The sequence below is a fragment of the Suricata suricatta genome, chromosome 14 (assembly GCF_006229205.1).
Source record: "Suricata suricatta isolate VVHF042 chromosome 14, meerkat_22Aug2017_6uvM2_HiC, whole genome shotgun sequence".
NCBI lineage: Eukaryota > Metazoa > Chordata > Mammalia > Carnivora > Herpestidae > Suricata > Suricata suricatta.
Window position 1 is genome coordinate 28,117,994 of NC_043713.1, and position 26,651 is coordinate 28,144,644.

The 26,651-nt window shown below is 44.3% G+C and overlaps 1 protein-coding gene across 3 annotated transcripts in view; it reads right to left on the bottom strand.

Moving 5' to 3' along the window:
• Positions 1-26,651, bottom strand: part of SETBP1 (SET binding protein 1) — a 369,979-nt gene extending 343,328 nt beyond the window's left edge. Inside the window, exons 1-2 of one of the 3 annotated variants that reach the window (XM_029922074.1) lie at positions 26,604-26,651; positions 6,228-6,883 (exon numbers count right to left, since the gene is read on the bottom strand). In XM_029922074.1, coding sequence (XP_029777934.1) covers positions 6,228-6,713 — 486 coding nt within the window. In that variant the 5' untranslated portion in view covers positions 6,714-6,883; positions 26,604-26,651. Of the gene's footprint in view, positions 1-6,227; positions 6,959-7,227; positions 7,244-26,603 lie in introns of those variants that run through there. The other 2 variants (XM_029922076.1, XM_029922075.1) reach the window with 2 other exon arrangements.

The window sequence follows — 26,651 nt, forward strand, 5'->3', positions numbered from 1 at the left end:
GATGTTACTTGTTGCCCCATGAAGACAAATACTTTGTGGAGAAGGTCATTTACCACCCTTCATGCAGCTTTAGCTATAAAATAACAAGGGAGAAAGAAACCTATCAGGAAACAGAATTTTCAGGCACGCTGATGAATAAATAGGAATTTGCTGCTTTAAAAACAATCTAGAGCAAGAAAACATTAACTAAGGGGAAATTCAGCCTCTTGCAAAGAAAAGCTGGTGAGAGCTGCTCTCCTATCAGGTTGACGGTGCTGTGGGGGGAAGAAGCTCAGATCCTCAGGAGCTGAAAACACCACATTCTCACCCTCAGAAGAAGGCAGGGCAAACCCACAGTTATGTGATGCATGTAGGAGTGACCTGAGAGGCCGCTGAGCAAAATGATGGCTAGGGAAGGATACCCAAGCCCCAAGGAAGTAGAAGGCTCTCTGCTGGATGCCCAGGGTCACCACCAGAGTGGAGGAGATGACTGGCACAACAGCCAGATATCAGGCATTCTGAGCTACCCTTTCCCCCTGCCCAACACCCCCTCCCAACTATCTGATATAACAAACTGCTACAACCACAGAGGGTCAAGAGAGAAATGTGCCCCTTAGTACCCTATGGAAAGAAGGAGGACCCTAGTACAGGCCTCGTCACTGACAGCTGTATTACCTAACGGCCCTCCTTTTAATTTTCTCTGCCCCGCCTCACTTTCATTATATTCCCTGGGCACCCAAACCTTTCCCTTCCTCTGTTCAAAGCCCACTGAACATTCCCATTATGAGGGTTCAGAATTGAATGTAAACCCATTTATTTATTTGACATTCACCATTCCCTGCAATCTGATGCTAACCTCACTTCCCATCTACATCCATACTTTGTGTGTTTGGCATGAAGAAGGCAGTATTTAAAGAATGAGTAAATGAATACATGACCCATTGAACTTCCTAAGAGAGGATCAGGAGCACTCAGGGCAGAACACTAGAGTCTTTCAATAGACACATGAAGATGGTCTAGGTGGGGCTGTCAGGAACAACTCCTGAGCCTGGTTCCAGGACCATGGCAGGCAGGTGACTAATGTGAGGTTGAAGTCCTTGCTACTGGAGGAAACAGGTTCTCTTGATGAAGCTGGGGAAAAGGAAAACTGAATCCAAAGAAATGAAATAAAAGTTGTATTTTGGGGGCACCTGGGTGGCTCAGTTGGTTGAGTGTCTGGCTTTGGCTCAGGTCATGATCTCAAGGTTCGTGGGTTCAAGCCTGTCATTAGGCTCTGAGCTGACAGCTCTGAACCTGAAGCCTGTCTTCAGATTCTGTGCCTCCCTCTTTCTCTGACCCTCCCCTACTCTCACTGTCATTCTCTCTCTCTCTCAAAAATAAATAAAACATTAAAATTTTTTTAAAAAGTTGTATTTTGATCAAATGCAAATAAAAATTCATGAGCACAACAAAGGAAAGAACAAGACTTTAACTCATGAGGCTTTGAATTTTCCCTCAAACAATCCGGAACACTCAGAATTAAGGGCAATATACCAAACTATGATCTTGTCACTCTAACTAATGTTAGAATGTGTGGAGGAAATGTCTCAGTGCTTAGAATCTTTACTTCCCAGCAGTCTTTTAGAGTATGACCACGACCATTTCAGGACTGGAATACAGCATTAGCTTTGGAGTATAGAAGAACTGGCTTCAAAGACCATTTCTGTTCCTGCTTTTCTGAAGCCAATGAGCCTCAATTTCCTCATCTGTGAGTAAGTAATATCTGCCTGGCAGGACTGTTATAAGGACTAATAGAGAAGGTAAATACATGTAAAACAGCTAGCAGAGGGCCTGCCACAAATCCAAACTGTTTATCATGATGTGTGCTCTGTACTCCCCGTTTTTCCTAAAATCTTCCATTGAGTTATATCACGTGGAAATTATTATCTCTATTTGGCAGATAAACTGGGGCTTCAGCAAGGTTATGTTCCAGATCTAAAGCCAGCCCACCCAAGGCAGTTGGTGCAATTGCCACCCCACATCTCCTAGATGGGGTCACTGAATGGGGAGCTTGGGTAAAAATCTCCTGTCCTCATCCTGTAGAACCTGGATAGGAGTCCCTGATTCTCATAAAAAGTCTCAGGAAAGAGGAAAGCTGCTAAGCTCTGCACAGCTGTGAGCCTCGCAAAGTACTTGTCACTGCTGGAACGTTCTATGCTCATGTGCTGTACTTGAATTTGCTTCTAGAATCTCCATCTTCTGTCCTTTATTGTTTTGATTGAATGACCTAGAAGGGAACTATCTAAAGTTTATGTTATTTCATCACTTGCTTAGTAAGTCTAATATGCAACAATGCCGGTACCATGGTAAAGAGCAATTGCCTTTATTGAGATCATCTGCAAAGCAGGTCCATCCACAGGGTAGTTCTGAGGCTCTGAAATATGTTCAGAATTCTCTTCTTGACCTCTACTTCTTACCAAATGCTATTCTTACACCTCACATAAATTTATTCATCAGAAACCCACCACCATATAGCATTCCAGTTGCCATCCTAATTGCATATGGAAGAGAGCTGACCTATCCTCTGGTTAGAAAGAGTCCATGCATCCTTGAGCCAGTGAGGGAGTATCTTCATGGGTCCATCCTACCATCCTACCACTTTAAAGGCCAAGTTGCCTCAATATGTATAATGCTCTCCAGTTTGGAGGGTTGGTGTTAGGTTTGAATCTTGGAATAAAGCCTTTGAGGATGCCACACATAAATGTCTTCAAAGTAGTAGAACATGCTGAAATACAGTTAGCCTAGCAAAAATTTAGCTCTGATATGTGAAGAATGCTATCATTATCCTAAGGAGTGTTCTTTTTACAAAAACCAAAAAGAAAATCATCTGGGATCCAATATAAGATGTCTTTGCCTAAGGCTGTCAAACAATGACTTGAACAAAATTAATTGGTCTGCAAAAAAAGGAGGAAAAAAAAGCAGCACATAATGATGTAACACCCAATTTCCCCCAGCCTCCAAGTTTGGAGGCTCAATCCTTAATAACAAAACAAAACAAAATCCTTATTATCTTGAAACTCTATGTCCTTTTCTCTAAAACAAGGCTTGACAATCAATCAATAAATAATAATCATATATATCATACATATACACAAATATATGCATATATACATAATGTTTTTCCCTTTTGGAAAGGGCCAGATAGTACATAGTTTAAGCTTTGTGGGACATACAGTCTCTGTCACAACCACTCCACTCTGCCGTCTTCATGCAAAAGCAGTCATAGACAAAATGTAAACAAATGGATGTGGCTCTGTTCCAATAAAACTGTATTTATGGACACTGAAATTTGAATTTCATATAATTTTCACATGTTACAAAATATTATTCTTTGTTTGATTTTTTTCCAACCATTCTTTGCTTGTGGACTGACTAAAAACAGGGAAGGGACAAGATTTGGCCCCACACACTACAGGCTGCCAACTCCTGCTCTAAGCTAGCACATATATTCAGGTGACCCCCAAGTAGGCATCTCTGCCAACTCAAGGATCAGCTCAACAGAGCCTCCCTCCTAACTCTCAATCTAGGACTTGAATCCCAGGGGCCACTCCATGCACATTTCTCCAATGAGTGACTTGCCTCGTTAAAAAAAAAAAGTGGGGGCAGAGCACCTGGCTGGTCAGTCAAACAGAGCATGTGACTCTTGATCTCAGGGTCATAAGTTTGAGCCCCACACTGGGGGTAGAGTTTGCCTTTTAAAAAAGACCGAGAAGATTGGATTTTAGAGTCAGACATTGATCTGTTGCCTACCAAATGCCATCCTCATCCTCTCCCCATCCCAAGTTACTGATTACATGTTTCACATTTCTAGAAATATGTAAATTCTATAAGTTCATGACCCTGAAACAGCAAGCAAGGTTCTACTTCTCCACCTTGACTTCAGCTTTTACTAACTCTCTCTTTTCAAAACAACAGGAATTCTGGAGAGTAACAGAGTTAACATTCTAACCCAATAGAGATCAGAGAATGTTTCCATCATCTATCAAGTGATTAAGACTCAGTACTGATAACTTTATTCATTTATTTCTAGAAAGTAACCACTCAGGCATAAATAAAGGTGGAATGGAAGGAAAAGTAGAGTATGAAGCAAGCTCCTAACAATTTAAAATTTTTGTAGATCCTCCCATCACAGCGTCAGCATAACACAACACCATGAACTGAATTTTAGTCCTTCCCCCCCCTTTCCCTCCCTTCCAATTTCTGAGATATAGAAACACTTATTTGGGATGTCACACATTGGGAGAAGAGATTTCACCTCTCTTTCCAATAAAGCACACAAAGGGCATCCAGCTTTTTGGTTGAGGAGGACTAGCCTGAGAATTTCAGATATGAGAATGGAGGTCCACTGCACACTGCAGCTTCTAAATCATCCCCATGTCACAGATTCCAGAGTTTTATTCCAGGGAATTCCAAGAGGCAGAGGTGTATCTTTGGGAAAGTGGCATTATGGAAAGTCATAACTGATCAGGACAACGTAGCTCTATCTAGGGTAATGAACTTGAGTTTGCACCCCCCAAACTGTGGGCTGTTGCTCAAATCCTGGCAGTGATGGGGATGGAGGGAAAACAGTTACCACAGTTTTTGAGACTGCCCACCCACACAAAAATCCAACAATACACAAAGAACTGGCCGTCTCAAGGGCCACGGACAAAGATACTCTTTTTCAAAGATGAAGAGACCCAAATCCAAAGCAAAGCCTCACTTTCTAAGTGGAGCCTAATTTGAGCTGTTCCATTTTCTGGCAAGAATTTCAAACATTTCCAAAAGCACTGAGGTAATCTTTGGTTTTATGACAGAGACCCCAGAAATCACTGCAACTTGTAATGGGACAGGGGAGGGAAAGCGCAACCTCTGTGCTCTGTAAAAACAAGCCAATTTCTAAATATTATTTCATATTTCAAATGTTAAAATACGATGACCAACTGTCCTGGCTTGCCCAGGACTGAAGGGGTCCATGGCTGCAAGACTTTTGGTTTTAAAACTGGGATAGTCTGAGCAATCCAGGAAGCACTGATCACCCCAGAAAATCCTCCCTCATCCAAGTCTTCAGATTTCAAGTTTAACATATCAGCCCAAACACTTAGTGTGAGGGAGTACAAAGGCCCGACACCAAAGAAAGAACATCATTCCTAGCAGTTCTACTGAAAATGACTACTGAGAAGCTCAAAAATCACTAATAAAAGAAATGCTACAGATTATCTCTGAGCGGTAATGGAGAGAGGGTCATTCATTTGTGCTATTTTTAGCTAATCCATCATGTCTAGAGCCCAAGTAAATAAGATGTGGAAGAAAGTTACAAAGACTCTCATGAACTCCTACCACCTCAGACCCAAAACTTCTGTCAACAAGAGGGCTCCTTTCAGAGGCATTTACAAGCCCCAGGGAGTTTTGGAGACAAACACTTTTGAGACTAGGGCAGTCTTCTGCTATCATATCCCTTCCCAAGAAGGGAAGTCACTGAAACCCCCTGTGATATAATTACAATGAAACCTGGACCCATTCATTCCCAACCAAATAATACCTCCAATTACTTAGAAGGCTGCTTTCTACCTGTTAGACTCTAAGGAGAAAAACGACAACCAACCAAGTTCAGTCAATACCCAATCTTAAAAAATCTGTGATGACAAAGATTCAGGTCAGTCATCCACCCCTTCTTCTTTCTGCAGTTTGAGCTCCAGGGCTCACCACTGGCTTTCAGAGCAATGATCTCTTGCCTTCTAATGACTTAAATTACTATGAAGACGACTTCTTTAATCCAGTGAGTGACTTGCCTATTTTAGAAAGACTTAACAATGGTGACTGAAACCAAAAGAAGTTATAAAGCTTTTTGACTCTTCTGATTGACCAAAATTCTCCATATCCCACTCTTAACTATAACAGATGCAAATATTAAAGCAAAAAAGACCTCTAATTTTGTCATAGCTTGGCCAGGTCTGACCCACCCAAGTGGCTACTACACAATAAATAGAAATGCTCCAGAACTATAAATCTAGTAGCTATTGATTTTCATGTGGGTAGAAGACATAATAATAAATTAGACACTATACCAAGATATCAGAGGCATTTCTTCTGGAAGGTGTTAAGCATTCCATCAGAGAGACTGATAATTCCAAAATAAATGAGTAATAATCAAACATCTTTAACAGTTGGGGCGGGGGGAGATGGCAAAAATGAACTAACAAAAAACCCTACAGAACAGGGTTCCCTACCTTCTTTTTGGAGTGGCTTCTTTCCTCCTCCTTCGTGGCTTTGCTATTTTTCCCAGCACGGGACACCTTCTGGTCGCCAGACTGCTTAATGGTGATCTTGATCTCAGGTGGGCATATATAGTTCTCCAGATTCTTTGGGGGCTTCTTAGCCCGCTTGGTGGTCTGAATCTTCAGCTTCAGACTCCCCTCTGTAAAGTTTGCCTCCTTAATGGAAAATTCCTGTTCTTCCAGGCCATCTCCTGCAACCCACTTCTCACTGTCTGCATTTGAGTTGGAATCCACATCCTGCCCTGAGCCCAGTTCATCCTCCTCCTCTGGCTCCATGCGTTCTCCTCCCACTGGGATCCCCTTCCCAGGTCCTGGAGTGGAGAGTAAAGATTCTCCTGCACAGCCGGGAGCAGTCGGGGGCTTGGCAGAGGAGACAGGTAGGAATTCCGACTCATCCCCCCTTTGCCGGGAGCTGCTTAAGATTTCCCTGGACTCCATGACAATCCTACAGTCTTGAGGAGTTCTCAGGAGGTGGGAGGGAAGAGGGGAAAGGGAAAGGTGAGAAGCAAGGATACCCCAAATCCCAAGGACAAAGTGGTCCAGCTGCTGGGTTCAAAGTCCCAGGGATGGAGACACGGCCAAGTGTTCAGAAGAGGTCAGATCTGCAACTGAGAAGCAGAGAGATAATTAGTCATGGCAGGAAGGAAAATGACCTCAAAAGTAAACTCAGTCTAAGTTCCAGAAGCCCCTTCCCCCTAATCTCTGGCATCAGAAAAAAAAAAAGATGGGAAAAAAACCAAACCAGAGACATCCCCAAATTGGATTATACTGGATAATATTACACACACACACACACACACACACACACACACACAGCCCTTCACTGAATGGTTAATTTTTCTGGTTATGGGTCCAAGAATAAAGATACAAGCAGCTAGTCCTCCAGTTCAATACAAAGCTACAAGTTTCTTATACTGAAGCCACAGCTAGCTGAGTCATCATCAAAACCAACCATGACGAAAGGGAAGTCTAAAGTGTTGAGGCAGGTCTGTGGGAACCGTGTTTGGCTGGCTTCTTGCACCACTTCCCTCTGTCATGTGAAGAACAGTTTGCAAAGCTCAACACAACCCCGAGCCACCCTCCATCGTCTGGTTGGAAGGACATTTAGCTAACCTCCTGACCGTTCTTTTTTTTTTATCATCTTCCATGGTAAATTATTTCAATTACACAAAATTAGCTTTATTTCTTAAAACAAATGCAAAGCTTAGACACAGGCTTGAAAGAGGAAAACATGGGGTTCAGTGGAAAATCACTTCTAATGCTGTGATTAATGCACAGCAATCACTAAAAATGTTTCTGTCCACACAAAAGATATTTAATCATTATCAATTATTTAGATAAAAATAGGCATTCGAGGCAGCTTTAATTCCCTTTCTGGTCCTTAAATAAAGTGGCATTCTGTCTACATGACAACAAAAAGGAAAAAGAGAGGGAGCATTTCACAGGCCTTTGGAAGTGTCAGAAATGGCTCCACCCACCCCCCGCCCCCACTGTCTTTGATTCTGCCTTCCTCCCAGAGGAAACCAGAAACATCAGTCAGGTTCTCTTCAGACCATCATAGGACCAGCTAAACTATCCCTCACCCTTATTCACTGTATATCCCATTATTCCCAGTTTCATACTCATCATTTTCAAGATCCCAAAGGAAACACAGTATTCATCCTCAAGAGAAAATGGAGAGCCCCCGGGCTGCACAAAATTTCAAGACATTATCTTCTTCCATCTTTAGACTGTAGGTGAGATCATACTCAAGCCTTAAATAGCTCAATGGGCTGAGGTTTCTTAGCAGAAGACATTGCTGCACACCTTCCACCTTGGAGCCCAGCAATTCAAGGTATTAACCAGCAACTGTGCCCACCAGAAAATGCCCAACAACAACTGCAGAGACACATTCAGAACAGCCAAAAGTGAAGCCTGGAGACCAGGCCTGTCTTTTCTCCCTCTGGAATCAGTACATTTTCAGCTGACATCGTGTGAGGAAGCTGGCCAGCAAGGCAGCCATTCTCTGCTCCCCAGAGAAGCCCAGGCACAGACTCAGCTCCTGGAAACAGCTCAGCCCTTCAGAAAGACACATTTACAACTGCTTCCTCTAAGGGGAAAACCCAGGGCACACCGCATTTCTGGAGGAGAAGAGGCTGCCCTAGTGAGAGAAGAGCGTCTTCACTGGATCTGTCACACGAAGACTGAGCAGCCACCACAAAAGGGACAAAGTCCCCACTTAGGGGCAAGGGAGGGCAGTCAGACCAGGTGACACTTGAAGTTCTTTTACTATAAGATTATTTGTGTCATCTAGACTGATCTGCCTACCTCCCTAAAACTTTATATAATTTTTTAAAAGTCATATTCAAGTCAACATTCATTGAGGCCTCTCTTACTGGTGTCAGATACCACACTAGCTGGTGAGGAGACATCGGGATGCCTTAGAATGTGTCCCTGTGTGTCAAGTAGCAATTGTCCAGTAGATCCTTCTCAGCTTGTACCCCAGGTCCATCCAAACTGCAAGCCATGTTTTCATATGGCAGTAGTGTTCAGTGGTTTGCTCCCTCTGGCAGGAATCTTCAATGTGACGTTCGATTCCCTGGTACATACCTCTGAAGTTATTCTTGTTTCAGGGCAAAAAGTGAGTCATGTTCTCCATTAAACATTCCTAAACTAAACTAAATCCATCTGGACCTTTGAATGTCTATTGCAGGTTCTGTGCTGTGATAAAAGAAGATAAAGTCTAACTTCAGAGGAATTGATACTAGTGTGAAATGGTATATTATTAAGATAATCTCTCCCATTAAAAAAATTCCCTCCAGAATTCCTTACATTTAATGGTATAAATAATGAATTAATTGATGTCAAAGGCAATATTCCAAAACTTAAAACTCAAGTTGTGAGAGGTCCATAAAACAAATGAAAATTCAACAATTTATTTTTCAGTGCTCCTCCAGTCAAGATCTTAAGATAACAACTGAAATACAATCTCTTTCTTCAAAGAGCTTACATTCTTGAAGAGAGTTTTGGAAAATAACTAAAACAGAGTAGATATTTATATGTCCTATAGTAAAGAAGAGAAACAAAGGGAAGAGAAAACATTTCCCACTTCAGCGAGGTACAGAGAAACAGATGGGAAACTACACAGGAAGGCTTCAAGGAGAGCACAGAATATGGCTTTGACCTTTAGGGGCTTCAACAGGTGGAGTAGGAAGAAGGAAACATGGCAGACAGAGGGGAGCAAGCAGGGCAGACTGGGGCAGGAGCTTGCAGGAGGGTCATGCTCAGGAAAGAGAAAGTTGATGCTTGGCCGGGAGATGTGGCACAAAATGGGAACTGGTGAGAGGTAAAGCTGGAGATAAAAGGTTACAACCAGATCACAGCACACCCTTGAATGCTATGCTAATGAGCTGGATTTTATCATATAGGTAATGGAAAGCCATTTAAGCAATGTCAGTAGGAAAGGGGCACTGTCAAAGCCGTGCATTAGGAGGATAATTCAGGCATGTAGCATAAGGGGTGAATTAATGGAACCTCATATTAGAGGCAGGGGGACCATAAGGAGGCTCAGCTGAAATTCAATTCTTGTTGCATGAGGACCCAAACCAGGGCAGTCTGAGTATGATATGATAAATAACATAGACCAAACAGCAATGCAGTTTCAAATCATCCCAATATTCGGGAACACATCACTTCCAGATTTTTGTACCGGTCTCACTTTAAGAATCCAGTCTTAGGGCTCATTAGCCACCAGCTTGCATTCCCTATTCAAGTCAAGTCAAACACAGAATTCTCCCCACCTTGGTATTTTTATAGAATCATTTCTTATATTCCCTTCCACCTACCCATGCAATGACTGGCATACAGTTGGTCCTCTCCAAGTGTTTGTTGTGTGAAAGAATGAACAAACAAACACACAGATCCTAACCTTCCCGTAGTTCAAGGTCATGCCCAAGCCTTCACTTCTCTATGGCAACATTTTATAAACTCTGGACCACAGCATTCACTCCCTGGTCTGACTTAAACTGCACCCAGCTGTATAGCTTGCCATTAAATACTAGTCTTGCATTGTCTTCTTGCTGTTTCAAGCACACAGATCTTATTTTCCTTACTCTATCACAATTCAGTCTCAGGCTAAGATGGGCTATGGTTGTACAGCCTTTACATTTGCTTCAGCATGCAGTGCATGATTGGGCATTTGAAGGGCTTCAAGTTCTTTCTGAATGAAAATGAATTAGCCCCCTGACAGCTATTCAAAGTCCTGTGTGGTTCCAACTACTCCAACTACAGCTCTGCCAGCCCAAGCACCCTCTGCGAAATTCACTGCCTATGCTGAGGAGTATAATCTAGCCCCCCCATGTCCACATGCACCCCTCACCTTAAAAAAAATAAAGAGGCTTTCAAAAGTGAGGAGCAAAGAAACCTAACCTGTCTGTTTACTTCCCCGTACACAAAGGTGTTGTTCTCCTTTCCCCTTCTCCCAGCACATACCTGCCACCCCAAATTCACTGTTCAGGTTTTTTTGGTGAGTCTGGGAGACAGTTGAGGGTTCTTTTGTGGTGTACCCCTCCCAATATGTGAGGGTGAGCACACGCACCCACTCATGCACTCACAGAGGAGAGAAGCCAACGCAAGGTGAAAACCTTTTGCCTTGTCACATTCCAGCAGTCAGCGACTCCTCCAAAGGGGGCGGGTGCACAATGGACACTCTGTACTTGGCTTAGACTCCTAGTCCAAATAAAGTTAACCCTTCAGTGGCTTCCTGCAAGACCTGGTGGCTGGGCATAGGAGTAAAAAACATGCTTAGAAAATAACTTCCCAGCAGGTCCCACAGAAACAGAGGGGCAAGAAGGGTGGTGATGTACTTGGAAAGAACACTGGTGGAGAAGTCCGGGAACTTGCCCTCTACTCATGGCTCTGCCATTCACAGGGACTGTTAGGCTACTTTGAGTCCTTTATTCCACGCTTATCTCAGCAATGAATGGAATAAGGTCTCTTCGGACTCAAGACTCTAATTTTACCCTGCACAGCCATAGACCTATAGGGACTCTCCACATTAGATAGTGTGGACCTTCAGAATTATTTCTCTGAGGGACCATGGGAATCCTAGGTGGCTAGATGTGTCTCAGAATCCAAATGAGTCCCAAGGAATACATCCTCTCTACCCTTCAAATCTGCAAGATGGAAGAATTTTTCCTAATTCTGAAGCCTTGGGGAACTCTTACTAATCCCAGAAGTTAGCTCCATAAATGCAAATTCTTGTGCCCCACCTATTGAATCAGGGCTCCAGGGGTGAAGTGGAGCCCTCTGGCTTTTCCCCAGCCCTCCAGATGATTCTGATGGCCTTAGGCTTTGCCTAGTATGTGTACTTACTCCTACCTCCTGCCTTGATCAATGAGCACGATTACTCTGTGTTTAAAGGTATTTCTCCCTTACGCCACCATTCTGAGTCTCTGAATACACAAAGGTTGCATTTTATTCATGCTTGCAGTCCCAATGCCCAGCACAGAACCCAACACATAACGGACACTCAAGAAATACTGGTTGACTGAATTAATAAATGAACAACCCAACACGGCCTGGGTTTCCCAACAGCATCCACCTCTCCCATCTGCTCTGCTCCCACGGCACCACCCACATGTGGGCCATTATCAGCTGGACTGTTCCCTTCCAAAGAGAAAATATGGTGGAGCTGGCAGAGCCCTCGGCATATTTAACAAAAGTCAAAACACGTGGATTCTGGACCTAGTTCTGTCAAGAGGACATAAGCCCTCTTTCAGTCTCAATGTCTCATAGCAAGATGGAACAAATGCCTTCCTGATCAACCTTATTAGGTTATAACTATCATCTTCTTTTTAATAGAACCACACATTCTCTTTATTAAAAAATTTAAAACATGCACCCCATATGGTCTTAAAGGCAAATAATCACAAATATAGTAAGAATTCTCTGTCTCATTCCTGATCTTCCCCACTCTCCCAGAACTTTTCCCCGTCCCCACCCCCACCAGACCCCACCTTAGCTCTGGGTCCTGCAAATCCCCATAAGCCACTTCTTCCACCTTTACCTAAAAAAGCATAATCCTCAGACCAGAAACCTTTCCCCCTCAAAACTCTGTAGTCATCCGGACTACATGTCTTCTAACATTTGAAGTGACAGAAGAGAAAATGGAAGCCAGCCTGGTTTGTTTCCTTTGTAGGCGACTTGTTTTACGCTGTTACAGTTGAAGATTTTTCCTTCATTGTATTGAATTTTATGAATGACAAAATGAGTATACTGCAATCCTCTCCTTTTATTATTCCTACAACACGATGAGCCTTTTAGATCCATAGAGGCAGGAATATTCCCTGCAATCATACCCCTTTAACTATTTCTTCTACTCAATGGTTCTGGCTTCTTTCTCGGTTTTTCCCATAATCCTCACTTTAGCACTCCCATTTCTGTCCTTCATTTCCCTCATTTTCTCTTTCACTGTTTTTATTTCTTGATTTTGCATTGTGGGAGAACAAACCCCAAACTACCTTCCATGATACCAACTTAATTCTATTTTCTGTGTTCCCTTAGTTTTTCTTGTGGATTTTTAATTCTGCTATTACACAACTTGGATCCCTGGAGGCTTTCTTTACTTCATGCATTTTCCTTTCTACTGATACTGATGCGTTTCACCTCTGCACACTCCCTCCCTGTGACTTTGTACTCCTATCCCACTGGCATTCATGCTTCTTCCTGTTCAAGAAGTCTGGCAGCTTCCTGAAATTCCTATTTTGCAGTCATAGTAAATAATTTTCATGATACTGTTCCCTTTACCTTACTTGGGTGTTTTTCCCTCTAAGGCACAGAGAGTCATGCCGGGTAGTGGTGACCTACAGAAAAAGCACTGGGCAGCTTTTGACTCTACCTTCAGTCTACCTGGAAGGCAGTCAAATCCCATCTCAGCACTGCTGCTGTTATCAGTGATCTCATCATCTCAGTTTCTCTTGAACAGTAATGGAGGTGTGCTGACGCCAGCCTCAAAGGGCTTCTGAGAGCCTATCCTGTGTCTCACTTCTCAAGTCCACATTCAATAGGGTCAGGCAGGTAGTTTGAAAATTGGCTATGGTAAAAGTGTTTACACCACAGGAATTAGCAAACTTCACAAATAACGGCTCAAAAACAAATCTGGAGGGCAGGTTGTTAAGCATTTACTAGAACACCACTGATGGTAGACATCTACCTACTACTGTTTTGCTGAACTATGAGGGCTTCTTCTGCCAGATTCTTTAAAATTCCGAAGAGCTGAAATCCCCAATATGCACTGTGACAAGGGCTCTTTATATTTACCTCAGAGCCGGACTTGAGGAGCCATCTCTATCCAGAAGTCAATGCCCTGCTTCCACCCTCCCACACCTCCCTCCTTCAGACTTTTCCATTTGGCTTCTGAAAGCCGTGCTTTGAGAATATATATAATGATGGTAAGGAGGAAACCATCATCAGTTGTCTTATTAAAGTTGCCCATGCCATAGACCGGATGACTGTCAATTTTTCTGGTTGACAGAAATTAGGCATTTCTGATCTTAGAAGGCAAAGAGTATAAAAGGATGGAGTGTGAACCTACCTAACTACAGATAGGGAAGCTAATGTATGTTAACCTAGGTTCACTGACCTAATGCTATCTTCTCAAGTTCTTTTAAGAGATTTAAACCAGTCACAGTCTGACTGGTTTTGGAAGATTCAGTGTTCATCTTTCTTTATGTCACCTAAGGTATTTAGGTGGGGAGTCAGAAGTGGCCTTTCCCATTTGAGAGACTTGGCATGAACCCTGGATCCTCCTCCAGCCTCCTTGAGTTACTGCTTCTTCATTACTCAGGCCTAGGTCTAATGGCACTTCCCTGAGCTTCACAACCAGATCAGGACTCCCTATTTTGTGCCTTAATAGCACAGAGGTTTTCTTCACTAGCACTTATTATATTTTATAAATACATGTGCCACTCTTGGATACAGCTCTGCACCTCGCCTCCTCCTGCACTAGACAGTAAGCCCCTGAGGGTAAAAGCTAGTCTATTTGGCTCACCATGGAATCCCCAGAGCCTGGCACAGCTCCTGATCCATGGAGCAACACTCCAAATCATTCGCTGAGGAAATGCGCAATAAGAGTATATGTCAAAGGCCACCAAGCGCCATTTGACTCAGGTGCCTATGACTCTGAGTGATCTGTCCCTCAAATCCTTCCTGCTGCAGAAACATCCAGAGTAAATGCACCATAAACTCTAATAAATTGATCAAGTGACCCAACCCTTACCCAGCTCTCAATCAGTGAGGGCAAACACAGCCTGCTACCATGGCTCTCTAACCCTGCAAACACACCAGTGGTTTACAGCAAAGAATGGTCAGACTCAGGGGCTTTTTTACACCACATAACTAGATAGTACCTTCCTGTTCACAGATCACCTCTTCCAAGCATTGCTCCCTGAGTGCCGCACCCACAAATTTCCCCAATAATGTCTGCTAAGCTGCGGCTTCCCCAAATTTGCACTGATTCGCACTGATTCATGGGATTCCCTACTAATTCCTCCGGCTGCCCTTTCTCCTTTCTCCACACTGTAACCTCTAAGTCATTCTGCCGGACTTGGGTAAAATTTCACATCCTTCATGAAGGCCAGATGGACCTTCTTTTTCCATTCCTTTTCCCTTGTGTGTACACACATACACACACACACACACACACACACACACACACACACACACTTACATTCACAAATGGTCTTGCTCTCACTTCCCTAGGTATTCTGCTACAAAGCATGTGGCAAACTGTATTGCAATGTTCTGTGTACTTATCTCTCTCCCACCAGACCAGGAACTCCACAAGTGTCGGGGCCAGGTTACGTGGATCTCTGACACAGTTCAGAGCACAATGAGCACACACAGTAAGAACCCGACAGCAAATGTCCAAGCCAGGTTTCCCCTTGAAAAGAAGAATGGACGCAGCAGCAATCTGACGTCACACGTTTAGATTACTTAGCCTTACTTTCCCACTTAGTGACTGTTCCTAGAAAATATGTTTACACTGTTCAAGTCTCATTTGGAAATTGGGTTATAATCCTATCTCAAGGGTTGTTGTGGGAAGTAATTGAAGATTAAATAAGACATTTATGAAAGAACATGTTGGGATCACCGTAGTGGACGATGAAATATTTTGCTAAATTCGATTTACTTCCATTGTCTGTGTCATCTAAGCTAGTGTTCGGCTAATTGCTGCCTCTCTTCACAGATTCCAAGTAAAGCCTGAGGGGTCAAGGGTTGGAGGTCAACCTCTCCAATCTCCCTATACAATAGAAAGCACATACAAATAGTTTAATTTGCACTTGCTAACTCAAGTATTTGCTGTTGTTTTGAATATTGGTTTTTTTTTTCTTCTTCCCTGTTTGTTTTATGAAGGAAACTGACTTAGTTTAGTCACAAATTGGAGGCTCCTTCCCTGCTTGGTCAACTAAAGCTATGTGGCCTTGGGCAAGTTCCTTTTTCTCATCCACATTTGCAGAATGAAGGAGTGCAATAATGTAAACTGTGGCCCCTTCATCTCTGAAGTTTCTCAGGTGCTAAGTCTTATCTCCTGAACTTAAACACCAGAGTCCTTCAAAGGCTGGGCTGGTTTCTTCCACCTCCTTCTAGATACTGCTGGCTCTATGGCTCCTTCTGGCTGAACCTCATACAAAACTAAGGATCAGTCCCTGTGCTCAGTGGTCTCCATGATAGGGAGAGAAGCAGAATCAAATTTCTGAGGCCTGAGGCCAGTGCTTTATCCGTTAACCAATGGTTCCAGCCTTGGCTTCAAAAATAGTGCCTCCTCTGGGAACCAATAACACAACACAACAGCATGAGCTTTAGGGCCCTGGGGAGAGATCTTTAAAGCTCTGGCTAGGCCAAACCCCAAGTTCATAGGGCAATCTCTAGCTCCAGCATATCACCTGTTTGTTGCCTGTGTTTCTCCATGCAGTCAAGGAAAGCACACACTCATACTGAGAGAGGAGGTAAATATAACCAATGGTCTCAACAGGTATTATGAGTTTAATCAAGACAGCAGCCCTGCAAAACAGAAGACTTGTTTTCATTTTACAGATGTGGAAATAATGGCCCAGAGAGGTTAATAACTTGCTTAAGGGCCCATAGTACCTACACCAGATCCACAATCAAATTCAGGGTTTATATGATTCTACAGTCTGTACTCCTAGTTTTACATGATAATGTCTCTAAAACACAAAGTGATACCCCTAACTTCTACAGATATGAGCTCCAAGACCAGTCTGCCACCTGACTTACCACATTACTTCCAAATCCTTCTGGGTATCAGCTTTCTCACCTGCCCTCCACGTCTTTTCAGCAAACTTTACAAGGACAACAGTAAATAACATACGCAGAATAGCATCTAAAAGGTGAAATTAGGCAGAAGTGTAAAAGGTAACTGTGGTCATAATATTTCCTGTACAAATACAGCAGAGAGAGCCACTTGGCAAAGAAAATGATCCTACATTTTAACATGCATCTAGTATACAACAAGTGCTTTAAGTTGTTTTATTTAACCCTGAGATGTGCCCATTTTAAAGATAAGAAAACTGAAGTTGAGAAATTAAGTAAAGTGACCGAGGTGGTGCTCTTTGATTCCAAAGAGCGGTCACTTAAACTCCAGTTCTCCACTATGCCATTTGTAAAGTGGGGATGAAAATGATAGACTTATGTGAAGGCAATGGAGATAAACTAAAGAATCCAACAAATAATAAACTCTGCAGTCTTTCTTTCAAGGGTCTCTAATTTTGACCCCACTACCTGTTCAGTCCTAATTCAAATTTCTTGACCTCTCAGCCATCTGATTCCACAATCGCTTTGCTTACTGTCATTTGAATATAAAGTATAACTTGACACCTACATGCTTGTGCTTCTTCCACAAAGGGGATGCTAGGCATACCAGAGCTAAACAAATATTAGCTCCATTTCCCTTCCTTTATATTTCTCCTTCAGCAATCTTGAAATGCCATTTAAATAACGCATTGTTGCCAAAACTTGTATGTCTTTCTCCAATTATACATTAGACTTCTGTTGATAAATACCAGTATCAGACCATTTTTGTTCTCCAGAGTGGCTGATTCCCATTCCAAATGCTCGTATATAGTTTTATTTTTTTCTGAAGATGTCTGTTTTGAACACTAGACTAAAGAGTTTGTGGCTGGCAATACCACTGGTAGATGGGACAGTCAGATGTCAGGGTTCTGTCTCATGCGGTATATGTGGAAGTTCTCTGACACATCCTTCTGCTCCTCACACCTACTCCCCTGGCATTCTGAAAACTCTGGTCATGGCTCCCATCTCAACATGCAGCCTTGGTCTTTTTCTCACAGGACCTCATTTAATCTGTCTGGCCATCTGACATTCCACAGAACGTTGGTCTTTGAGAAGTAGTGTAGTCTTCATTCTGCCTTTATATTCCCAAGTTGAGCATCTTCTCTGCAGCTCTGAACCTATGCAACCTGTCCCAGGTCCATTGTTCAGGACTCAGCCCAAGCCCCACCTAGTCCCTGAAGCTTTCTGGGATTTGTCCAACGTCAGGTTCTGGCCTTCCCTGTGCTCCCAATACAGTTTTTCATGAATTCTTTTGAAGTCTTCCACCAGACTGAGGGCAGAGACAATGTCTTCTCCATCTCTTGGTGTCCTACCCGCCCCACCCACAGTACCCATCAATGTCTCCTCAAATTCATGTTTAAATGTCAATGAGCAAACAAAGTCAGTTGAATCAGAGGGCTGAAAAGTTGATGAGTTTGAATGAAAACTCTGGACAGCTAGATTTGGTCCAACTTAGAGATCTTGTCCTTACCACCAAGAAGTCCTAAGACCAGCAAGATGCCTCCTATGGGTGATCAGCCCCTCAATATCAGTCAGTTGGACCTTGTCATCAAGGCTGCCCTGCTCCTGCCAGTTGAAGTACTTGTTCATGATTAGCATTCATTTTGTCTGTGTGTGTGTGTGTGTGTGTGTGTGTGTCCAAATTCACATTTGAACTTTGCCCCACCTCTGCTCCTATGCCAAAGCTATTTTATCCACCAAGAATGTCCCCTTGTTGCAATGCTACTGTCAAACCCAACACCACATCCTCCTCAAAGCCTTCCCTCACTCCTCCTGATCACACAAATAGCATAATTCTATTAGGTCATGCTCCCACTTTGGCTGCAGACTGAAGATTTCCATTTGAGCTATGCATGTCCCTACAGATACACTGTCCACTCTCCAAGGGCAAAAGCCATGTCTCATACCAGACCTTTTCCACCTGAGAGTGTCAAGAACAATGGCTCACACAGCAGTAATCTTGAGAATTTAATAAATATTTGTAGATCAGAAACCTCACTTAAGTGAGCTCTTAAGAACAAAGTAATAAGCAGAAAGAAGGCCCACACAGCTCTCACATCAAATCACTCTTTTTAGCCACCATTATTAACCTATACTTAAAAAAAATCAATGCTCTCATTGCTCAAATAACAATAGGTCACAGAAAGAGCCACCAACAATTGCAAGGGACGTGTCATCCAGAGTTCATTATTCTGCTACAAACACAACAATGGTGCCCCAACTGCTTCTGATGAGCATTCTCAGGCTACTGTGTTGCAGCCATGAAATTCAGCATCTCCAGTCTTCCCATCTCTCCAGCTCCAGCCCCAAGTTCAAACCCAAGCAGCTTTTTCTACTGACAGAGTGCAAATCTTTGGCAGACAGAAGAACAATGAAGAAATTGTTTTTCACCAAGTTAGGCTAATAGTGTTGCCTGCTTTTTTTTTTTTTTCTCCTATCCCAAGTAGTTCTAGGATAAAAGTAACTGCCACATCTTGGTAGCTTACAGAACCGCCCTCTTCCTAAATATCTAACCAGGTGTTCCTGGGTGAGTAGGTAAAAATTTCCACTGAACTTTCACAGGGCCTCACATCAAAGCCCAGTTTTCCTGATCCCACCCTTCCCCAAATCACAGTGGCTTCTGGCTTCAGACAAACTGGGGATCACTCCCTTTGACCTCAAAATGCACAGAAATCAATCACCAGCTGTTATGGAGCACAGGCCAGAGCATGGCAGACTCTGCTGTGGGGACAGAGAGGATACCCCGGAAGCATTCTGTGCCTCCGCCTACATGCCCAATAGAATCTACACCAAACAATAATGCCCAGCCCCCCAGATCCACGAGGTCTGCAGAGTAGCCACAGCAGATTTCCCAGATGCCTTCTCGGCATAGGAGGCAGTAGCAAAGTCCAGATAGGGAATATACTCCAGATTTTCTAAGCTGTCTCCACTCAGTTATCTCACCACAGGGGGCCAGTATTCAAAAAAGATGTAGAGAATCAATCCTTTTCTTCCTTCCACATGATTCTCTATCATTCTTTATGATATTTCTTCACACTTAGCTCACCATCTATGTCAGCCTCTCCCTGTCTCTGTCTTCCAAGTCTGACTCTCTGGTTCTAACTGGGGAGCTTCCACTGACCTTATTTCCCTTTCTAGAACTCGTCCACCAGAGCAAGCACTCAGCAAAGGGCATGACTCCTCAGTGGGATTGGTTTGAATGGTTGCTGGGGTACCATTAAATGGGTCTGAGAAGCTCTGAGCTTTAAAAAAAAGAGAGAGAGAGAGAGAGAGAGAGAGAGAGCGAGCGTGCGTCCCGGGACACTTTTAGCTGTAGAATCACAAAATTTCAGAATGGTTCCCTCCCTCCATAGCAACCAAACTCATTCACTTCGAGGTGCCCCAAGCTAAGCTGGTGACCCCCATCATGCGCTAACGGGTGGCCAGCCCCAGCATGCAGCCTGCCTCTCAGGAGCCTTTCCAGGAACTGAGAGCATGTCTCTGCTCCAGCTTCCTTTCCAGGGAGGCCGGGCTCACTGTCACTGAGAGGCAGGGAAACACTTGTATGAAAGTAACAAAGAAGATTGCATGGTTAAGTGCCAAAAGGAGTGTGGTGGACAAAACTGCAATTGGAATTTTCAGAGAAAGTCAAGAGCTGTGTGTGCTAGAGTGGCAATGAGGCTCTAGTAGGCACTTAATAAATATCTGATGATTGAATGAATGAATGAATGAATGAATCAGTGATTGTTAGGATGTGCGTGTGGTAAAATATCATTACCTCTTAGGCTTTGAGGGAGAAACAGAGTGGGTGACTGCCCCTGAAAGATAGCCAAAAGTATAAAAAGCCATTAACATGAGTGGTTATTATTCACTTTGTTTAAGAGGCCCTCATTGTGTTGCTTCACAGTGCAGAGCTTTGGTACACCTTAAACAACATTTACTTTTAATAATCTATCTTTGCATAAATTCTGTGATTCATTAATGCAACAGAAATTACTCCTAAGTAGGGACAGGGCTTCGTGGGGCAAACCTGGCCCCTTTCTTTAAGGACTCACAGCCTAGGGCGGTAGTGACAACAAACAGCAAAGCAGCACAAGCCCGTTGCCAAGCAAGTGCTTTATACCTGAAGTGCTCTAGAGACCAGGGTGCGGAGCTAAGAGCTGGTCTAATGTCCTAAGAGGTAAATGCTCTGGCTAAAAGGGACCAATCAAGACACCTTCTAGAGAGGAGGCAGAAACACAGAGTGAACTCAGGTGCAGAGGTGGACTCATGTGCAGAGATCCCAAGGTGAGTGAAGAAACCAGTTTGATGGGAGCAGAGGCCAGCAAGTGTTGTGTAAAATGGGGTTCACTGGAGAACACTGCCAGGGGCTTAGGTCAGGTTGCTGGGCAGGGCAAGCCAGGAATCATGGGAGAGAGAAATAGGAGCAATCCAGAGGAGGCAGGGAACAACGCATTATGAAAAACTTTCCTGACTCTAGACAACCTACAGGGTTCGCTGCGACAGAGGCAATCCTGCTAGGAGTTCTTTTCTTGAGAGAGGCATTTCCTGAATGTCACTGCTCAGCCACTAGGGCTCCTTGCGGAGAACCTCCCTCTCACTCTCTCCCACTTGCCCTGACTCTGTGTGCATCTCCATGTCTTCTTCCTTTTCTTCTTCTCATTCCTAATGGTAAGAGCATTTCCTGAGCGAAAACACACCTTTGAGTCTAAACTGCATCTTATCTGAGACTTTGAGTCTTAGATATGCATGGCATATACAAGGCATCCAATAATTCAACTTAAGTATATATTTATTTAATGTATATAATATATGATGATATATATTTATTTATTGAAATATACACACGCACGTGTGCGCACACACACACACACATTTTTCTTATGAGTCAACTCAAGAACAAAAAACAAGTATTCTCTGACTGACACAAGGGCCCCTGTTGGCATTTCTGGTCACACCAAAGGGTTATTAATCACTGGGTTATGGTGACAATAATCCAGGCACCAGTTTCCAGGAGGCAGCATGGAAATCCTCTCAGAGTTCAATTACAGAAATTAGCTGGTATTATTTAATCCTTACAATGCCTGTGAAGTAGGCAAGTTAAGTATCTTTAACCCTATTTTCATGATTAGGTTACTGAGGCTCAAAAAGGTTAAATAACTTGCCAGGGGCCATTTAGCTGGGAGGTAGCAAGGACAGGATCTAAAGCAGATCTTGTCACTTCAGGTGTGATGCTCTTCACACTTTCACACAGCTGTCCAGTCCCAGGTGGGCCACCACCTTGCATCATTTCAGCAAGTCACCGTGTCAATTGTCTCATCTTCTGAATGAGGATAAACTGCTTATCTGGCCTCCCCCCTTAGAAGAATCAAAGGGGCTGATGTGATATGAAGCTGTCTTCAAAAGAACAAAGACCCATGCATATGAGCAGGAGTACTTTTGATGGGAGAAGCTGGGTAATGGAAACATTTTTCCAGGCTGGCAAAGTGCTGAAACTCTTATCTGCTCATCCTTATCCCTCCCCAACACTTGGAAAGGTAGAAGCCTCAGCTTGCCTGGGGTCAGTTCAGCTGGCTTTGCCTATGGTTATTTCTCATGGGTCTGCTGATGACAATCCATCATTGGTTCCTGGGAGGGCTGCCTGCTTCCTCCCCAGTACCCTGTGGACTTCAGGGCTGCTCACACTCTGCTTCACCCTGCCATCATTTGCTCTGAACAGTACATAAAGTCAACTGTGAGTTTCTAAGCCCAGGCACTGAAAAAAAAAAAGTTCCCTCAACCTTGGACGGTACCCTCTATGGATAAGAAAAACAAAACAAAAACAAAACAAAACAAAGCAAAAAAAAAAAAAAACACTCTGAAAGGGACACTGCTCTGACCTGAAACATTGAAAGACGGTTGAAACTTCCATTTGAGAACTCTTAAGGGCCCACTAACTTGCACTCAGCCATCTGAGGTTACCAGTTTCCCCCAAACTTCATATTGCCCTCACTTGGCATGTCTAGGTGGGCATCAGAATCTAGTTGAAGGTGAAGTGAAAATGGAAATGAAAACCCACAGCAAAACAACACTGTAGGTTGGCATCTGTCCCTCATATTCATGAAGTAGTACATTCTGGGGACACCTTGCCATTTCCTTTTCTGCATTTATCATGTGTTAGGTTGATGTAAGTGTCTACAGCTTGATGAAAAGTTTGAGAAACACCAGGGTTGCCTTTAGAAATAGTTCTATAGGAACCTTAAACCTCACAGAATAGGAGCGAAGTTGGATACTTGTTCCCTTCATTGCAGGAACCCAAGGACCAAGCACAGTGACATGCAGCAAGGATTCTTTTTTTTTCCAGGGAAGGGCTGCCCCACTCCAGGGCAAGAGCAGCCCCTGCCCCAGTCTGCCCCTCACCCATAGAACTCTCCCCGACAGTGGGTCCCTGAGTAAACTCAATAACATCATCCCATTTTTTAAGGCACTGCTACTCCTGAAAATGCTAATGTGTTAATAATAATTTACCCCATTCTTCTGGCAAGGGCAGAACTGAAGCAACTTGAAATGCCATCAGCAAAAAATTATTTATTTCCCATTCCTGAGCAGCAGAGAAAACAAGGTTTCATTGGCTGGGTCTGCCTTCAATAGCTTTCTGGTTTCAATTAAAACTTCAAGTCTCCAAGGGAAAAACTGGCATTCTGGGAGCCTGAGGCCCAGCCAACTTTCAGTGTCTCTGCAAGAATCGAGAAAGGACGTCCCATCCATCTAGCCACTTCTCATCTTCCTCCTTTTGCATATTACAGAGAAGCTTGGAAGCAGAGATTGAAGTACAACTAAAAATAATGACCGGCTAGAGAACTCTCCTAAACGTACATTTTTGTGCCAGAGAAGTATTGATTCAGCCCCTAATGTAATTGAAAGTCAAGATAACAGGAGAAAGGGAATCAGGAATCCAGGGAAATGCCTACCTATTTATTTCTTCCTCAGCAAACTCCTGCCTCCTGCCTCTCCCCATCTACCGTTCTCAACTAAATTTAACAACGATTCCACGCGCTGTTCTCTCTCTCCCAACCCTCATTAAGGTCAGGTGATTTACAAAGTAGCTTGCTGTGAATAGAGTCCATGACCAGAAGCCCTGATCCCACCAAAGAAGCTCCTTGGTTCACTCAGGGATATCCCTAGGATTCCCCTGTGTGAAGTCCAGAACTGGGCCTGCCCAGCAGCGCCTTACTATGTAACACTATGATGTTAACGTACAAAAGATCGGATTACAGCCCTTCACTTGACTAGCCCATTTATGAACATATAAGGCAGTTGATATTTTCTCCCGAGCCAGAGCCAGAAGTGGCCCTTTCCTACCATACGGCTGCTTCTCGGCCACTCCCCTTTATGTTCACTACAAGCCCTCCCCTCCCCCACCTCCAGTTTGTTTATTCCAGTGACACGTCTATTTTCCCGGCTATGGGAGACAAGTCCGTTTCCCTCCTCTGGCTCCCGACCACATTCCCTCACCACCTCCTCCCCCAGTCCAGCTCAGGTTACTAGAGTGGCTAGCTGCGCCCACAGCCCAGCTTTTGCACCAATTTAGCTTCCCAAGACAACGAATTTTTTTTTCTTACTGGGGGAGGGGAGATAAAGTGCAAAGCAGCACTTTCAGAGTACCTGGCCTCCCTATCTTCTTAGGCTACCTTCCCTAAATTTGCAAATACTCTGTGCTCAACCACACTCTTAGATCTGTCCTACGCCCGTCTGTGGTAGGAGGCAATCCCATTAAGTACAGAGGAAAGTAGAACATCTTCAACTTCACTCTGAAACCTTGGACAACCGTGTCAGGGCAGTAGATCAAGCCTCCCTGTGGGAGTCATGGGATGGTGGAAGCCACAGAAAGGAGAAAGGGGAGGGAATGACCAGGGATTGTAAACTGGCTACATTTTAAAGAGCTACAAACTTTCTCCTCCCTCACACGCCCCTGGCCAGTTTGGCCCCGCCTCCCCATCGCAGCCAGACAACATCTAACTGGGGTTAGCAAAGGAAACTCTCCCAGACGGTCCAGGTCTGGACCCCAGTGCTGCAGATGTGGCCTGCACAGAACAACACCCTTCCTCTCCTCATCCCTCTTCTCTACTCCGCTCCGGTCTCCACCTCCTGAGACACACACCTTTGCAAATAAAGATGAGTGTGAATGGGGCAAATCAGATTTACCTGAGTGAACCACGTATGGGAGGCTAAGAGGCGGGACCCCAACAGCAAGATAGCTTTAGTGACAGCCACTTTATAAAAACTAGTTTTTTGTTTGAATATACACGAAAAGAAGAAAAACAGGAAGCAGAGTAAAGGAATGAAAGAGAACCAAAAAAACAATGTTAGAGAAAAACAAGTACTATTAGATTTCCTTAAAGACCACAGACTCCAATCAAACTTTAGGGGGAAAGGTGTGGATAGTGGCCGGTGGTGGGTGGGGGCTTGGAAAGAAAAGTGGCTGTTAAAGAATTACAGAATTACTGCCCTTTTGGAAGAGTTTCTGAGGTGATCAAGAGACACACAAATTGGCCTTTGAGCATTAGACGCCAACCATGAGATTAGCAGGACAGTTTATTTGAAGCGGAAACGAATCGGAAACCCTTCCCTCCACAGTCCTTTCAGAAGGATATACACACCCTCAGAACCCACACAGACACACATAAAGAATAAATACAGCATCAGGGGGCAACAAGAACCCACCCCCCACAACTCCCCCAGTACCTCTAGCCTCATCTTCTACTTCCAATTGCACAACTTTCCGATCTCCAAAGAAAATATTCCCAGTCTGATCTGATTTCAGAATTGTTGTAAGCGTGTGGGTCAATGGAGGAGGGGTGTTTGCAGCTTGTAGGGGCGGGGGACTGGAAGACAGCATTTAGGCAGTCACTTATTTTTTTAGAACCAGCATGCTCTACCGATCAGAAATTGCTATTACCCAGCAATGCTTCCATCACAAACAGACACCAAAAACAGCATCACCGTTATCACCATCTTGCTAAAGATCTTCCCGGTCTAGTTCACCTGACTTTGTCTCTGTGGAACTTCTCAGACAGTATTTTAGCCAAAGAGATAATGCTTTGAAAGACAAAAACAATAAATCGATACTGAAGGGCTCCCTTTCCGGAGTGATTTCCCACTGGAAACCACCGAACGGGGAAGCCTGCCGTTAATTCTCAGCCCAGGGCTCCTCTAGAAACACACACAATGCGTGCTTTCAAAAAAAGGCATTCGTCTGCTTTTAAGGGAATTCCTGTCTTTTCAGAGTCCCAAAACCGGAGAGCACGAGACAGAGACTCGGATTCATTGATTAAGATTTTAAGAGAAAGACTAACACAGAACCACAACACAAGCACACACCAACCTTCGCCGGCTGGACCACTTCTTCCCTGTTCTTCTTTCTATTAACGACACGTTAGATTCTGATACATTCCCCCCCCCCATATCCAACTAGGTTACAATGTAGCTCTCTAGCTCCACTTAACCTGCAAGTTACAAAGAGACCCCCCAAAATAATATATATATCTACCTATCCTGCTGGCTTCCCACCTCTTTCCCTCCCCCATCCCCCTCTCGAGGCCACTCCACCAACGCCAAACCCGCCAGCCCAGGCAGCAGGCGGCAGGACCGAGGGAGGGTGCAAAAGGCGGAGGGGGGGGATCAGATTAGGCGAAACTCAATAAGCTCCCAGCCCTCCAGCCCGACGCTTCCACTATCGCCGCCGCCAACGGGCCACTCCAAAAGAGCCAGCATCGCTGCCCACCCGCAGGCGGGCCGGAATCGCGCCCATCCTCCGCAGCCTGGCGGGGACCGGCATCCCGCCCCCTCGGCCCCGTCTCCCCCTTCCCGCCCGGTGCAAAGTCAAAGCCCCGGCGAGACGACGTTAACTTTTGCATACAGGGCACACACACCGCCCCCAGCCCCGGGCGTGCGGGGGCCCGGGGCGCCGCGGGAGGCTGGGCGCCGTGCTCCCGGGCCAAGGTCGCCGCGCGTGCTCACCCATGTCCCGGCGGCTCCGGTTCCGCTGGCCCCGGTGTTCGCTCAGAT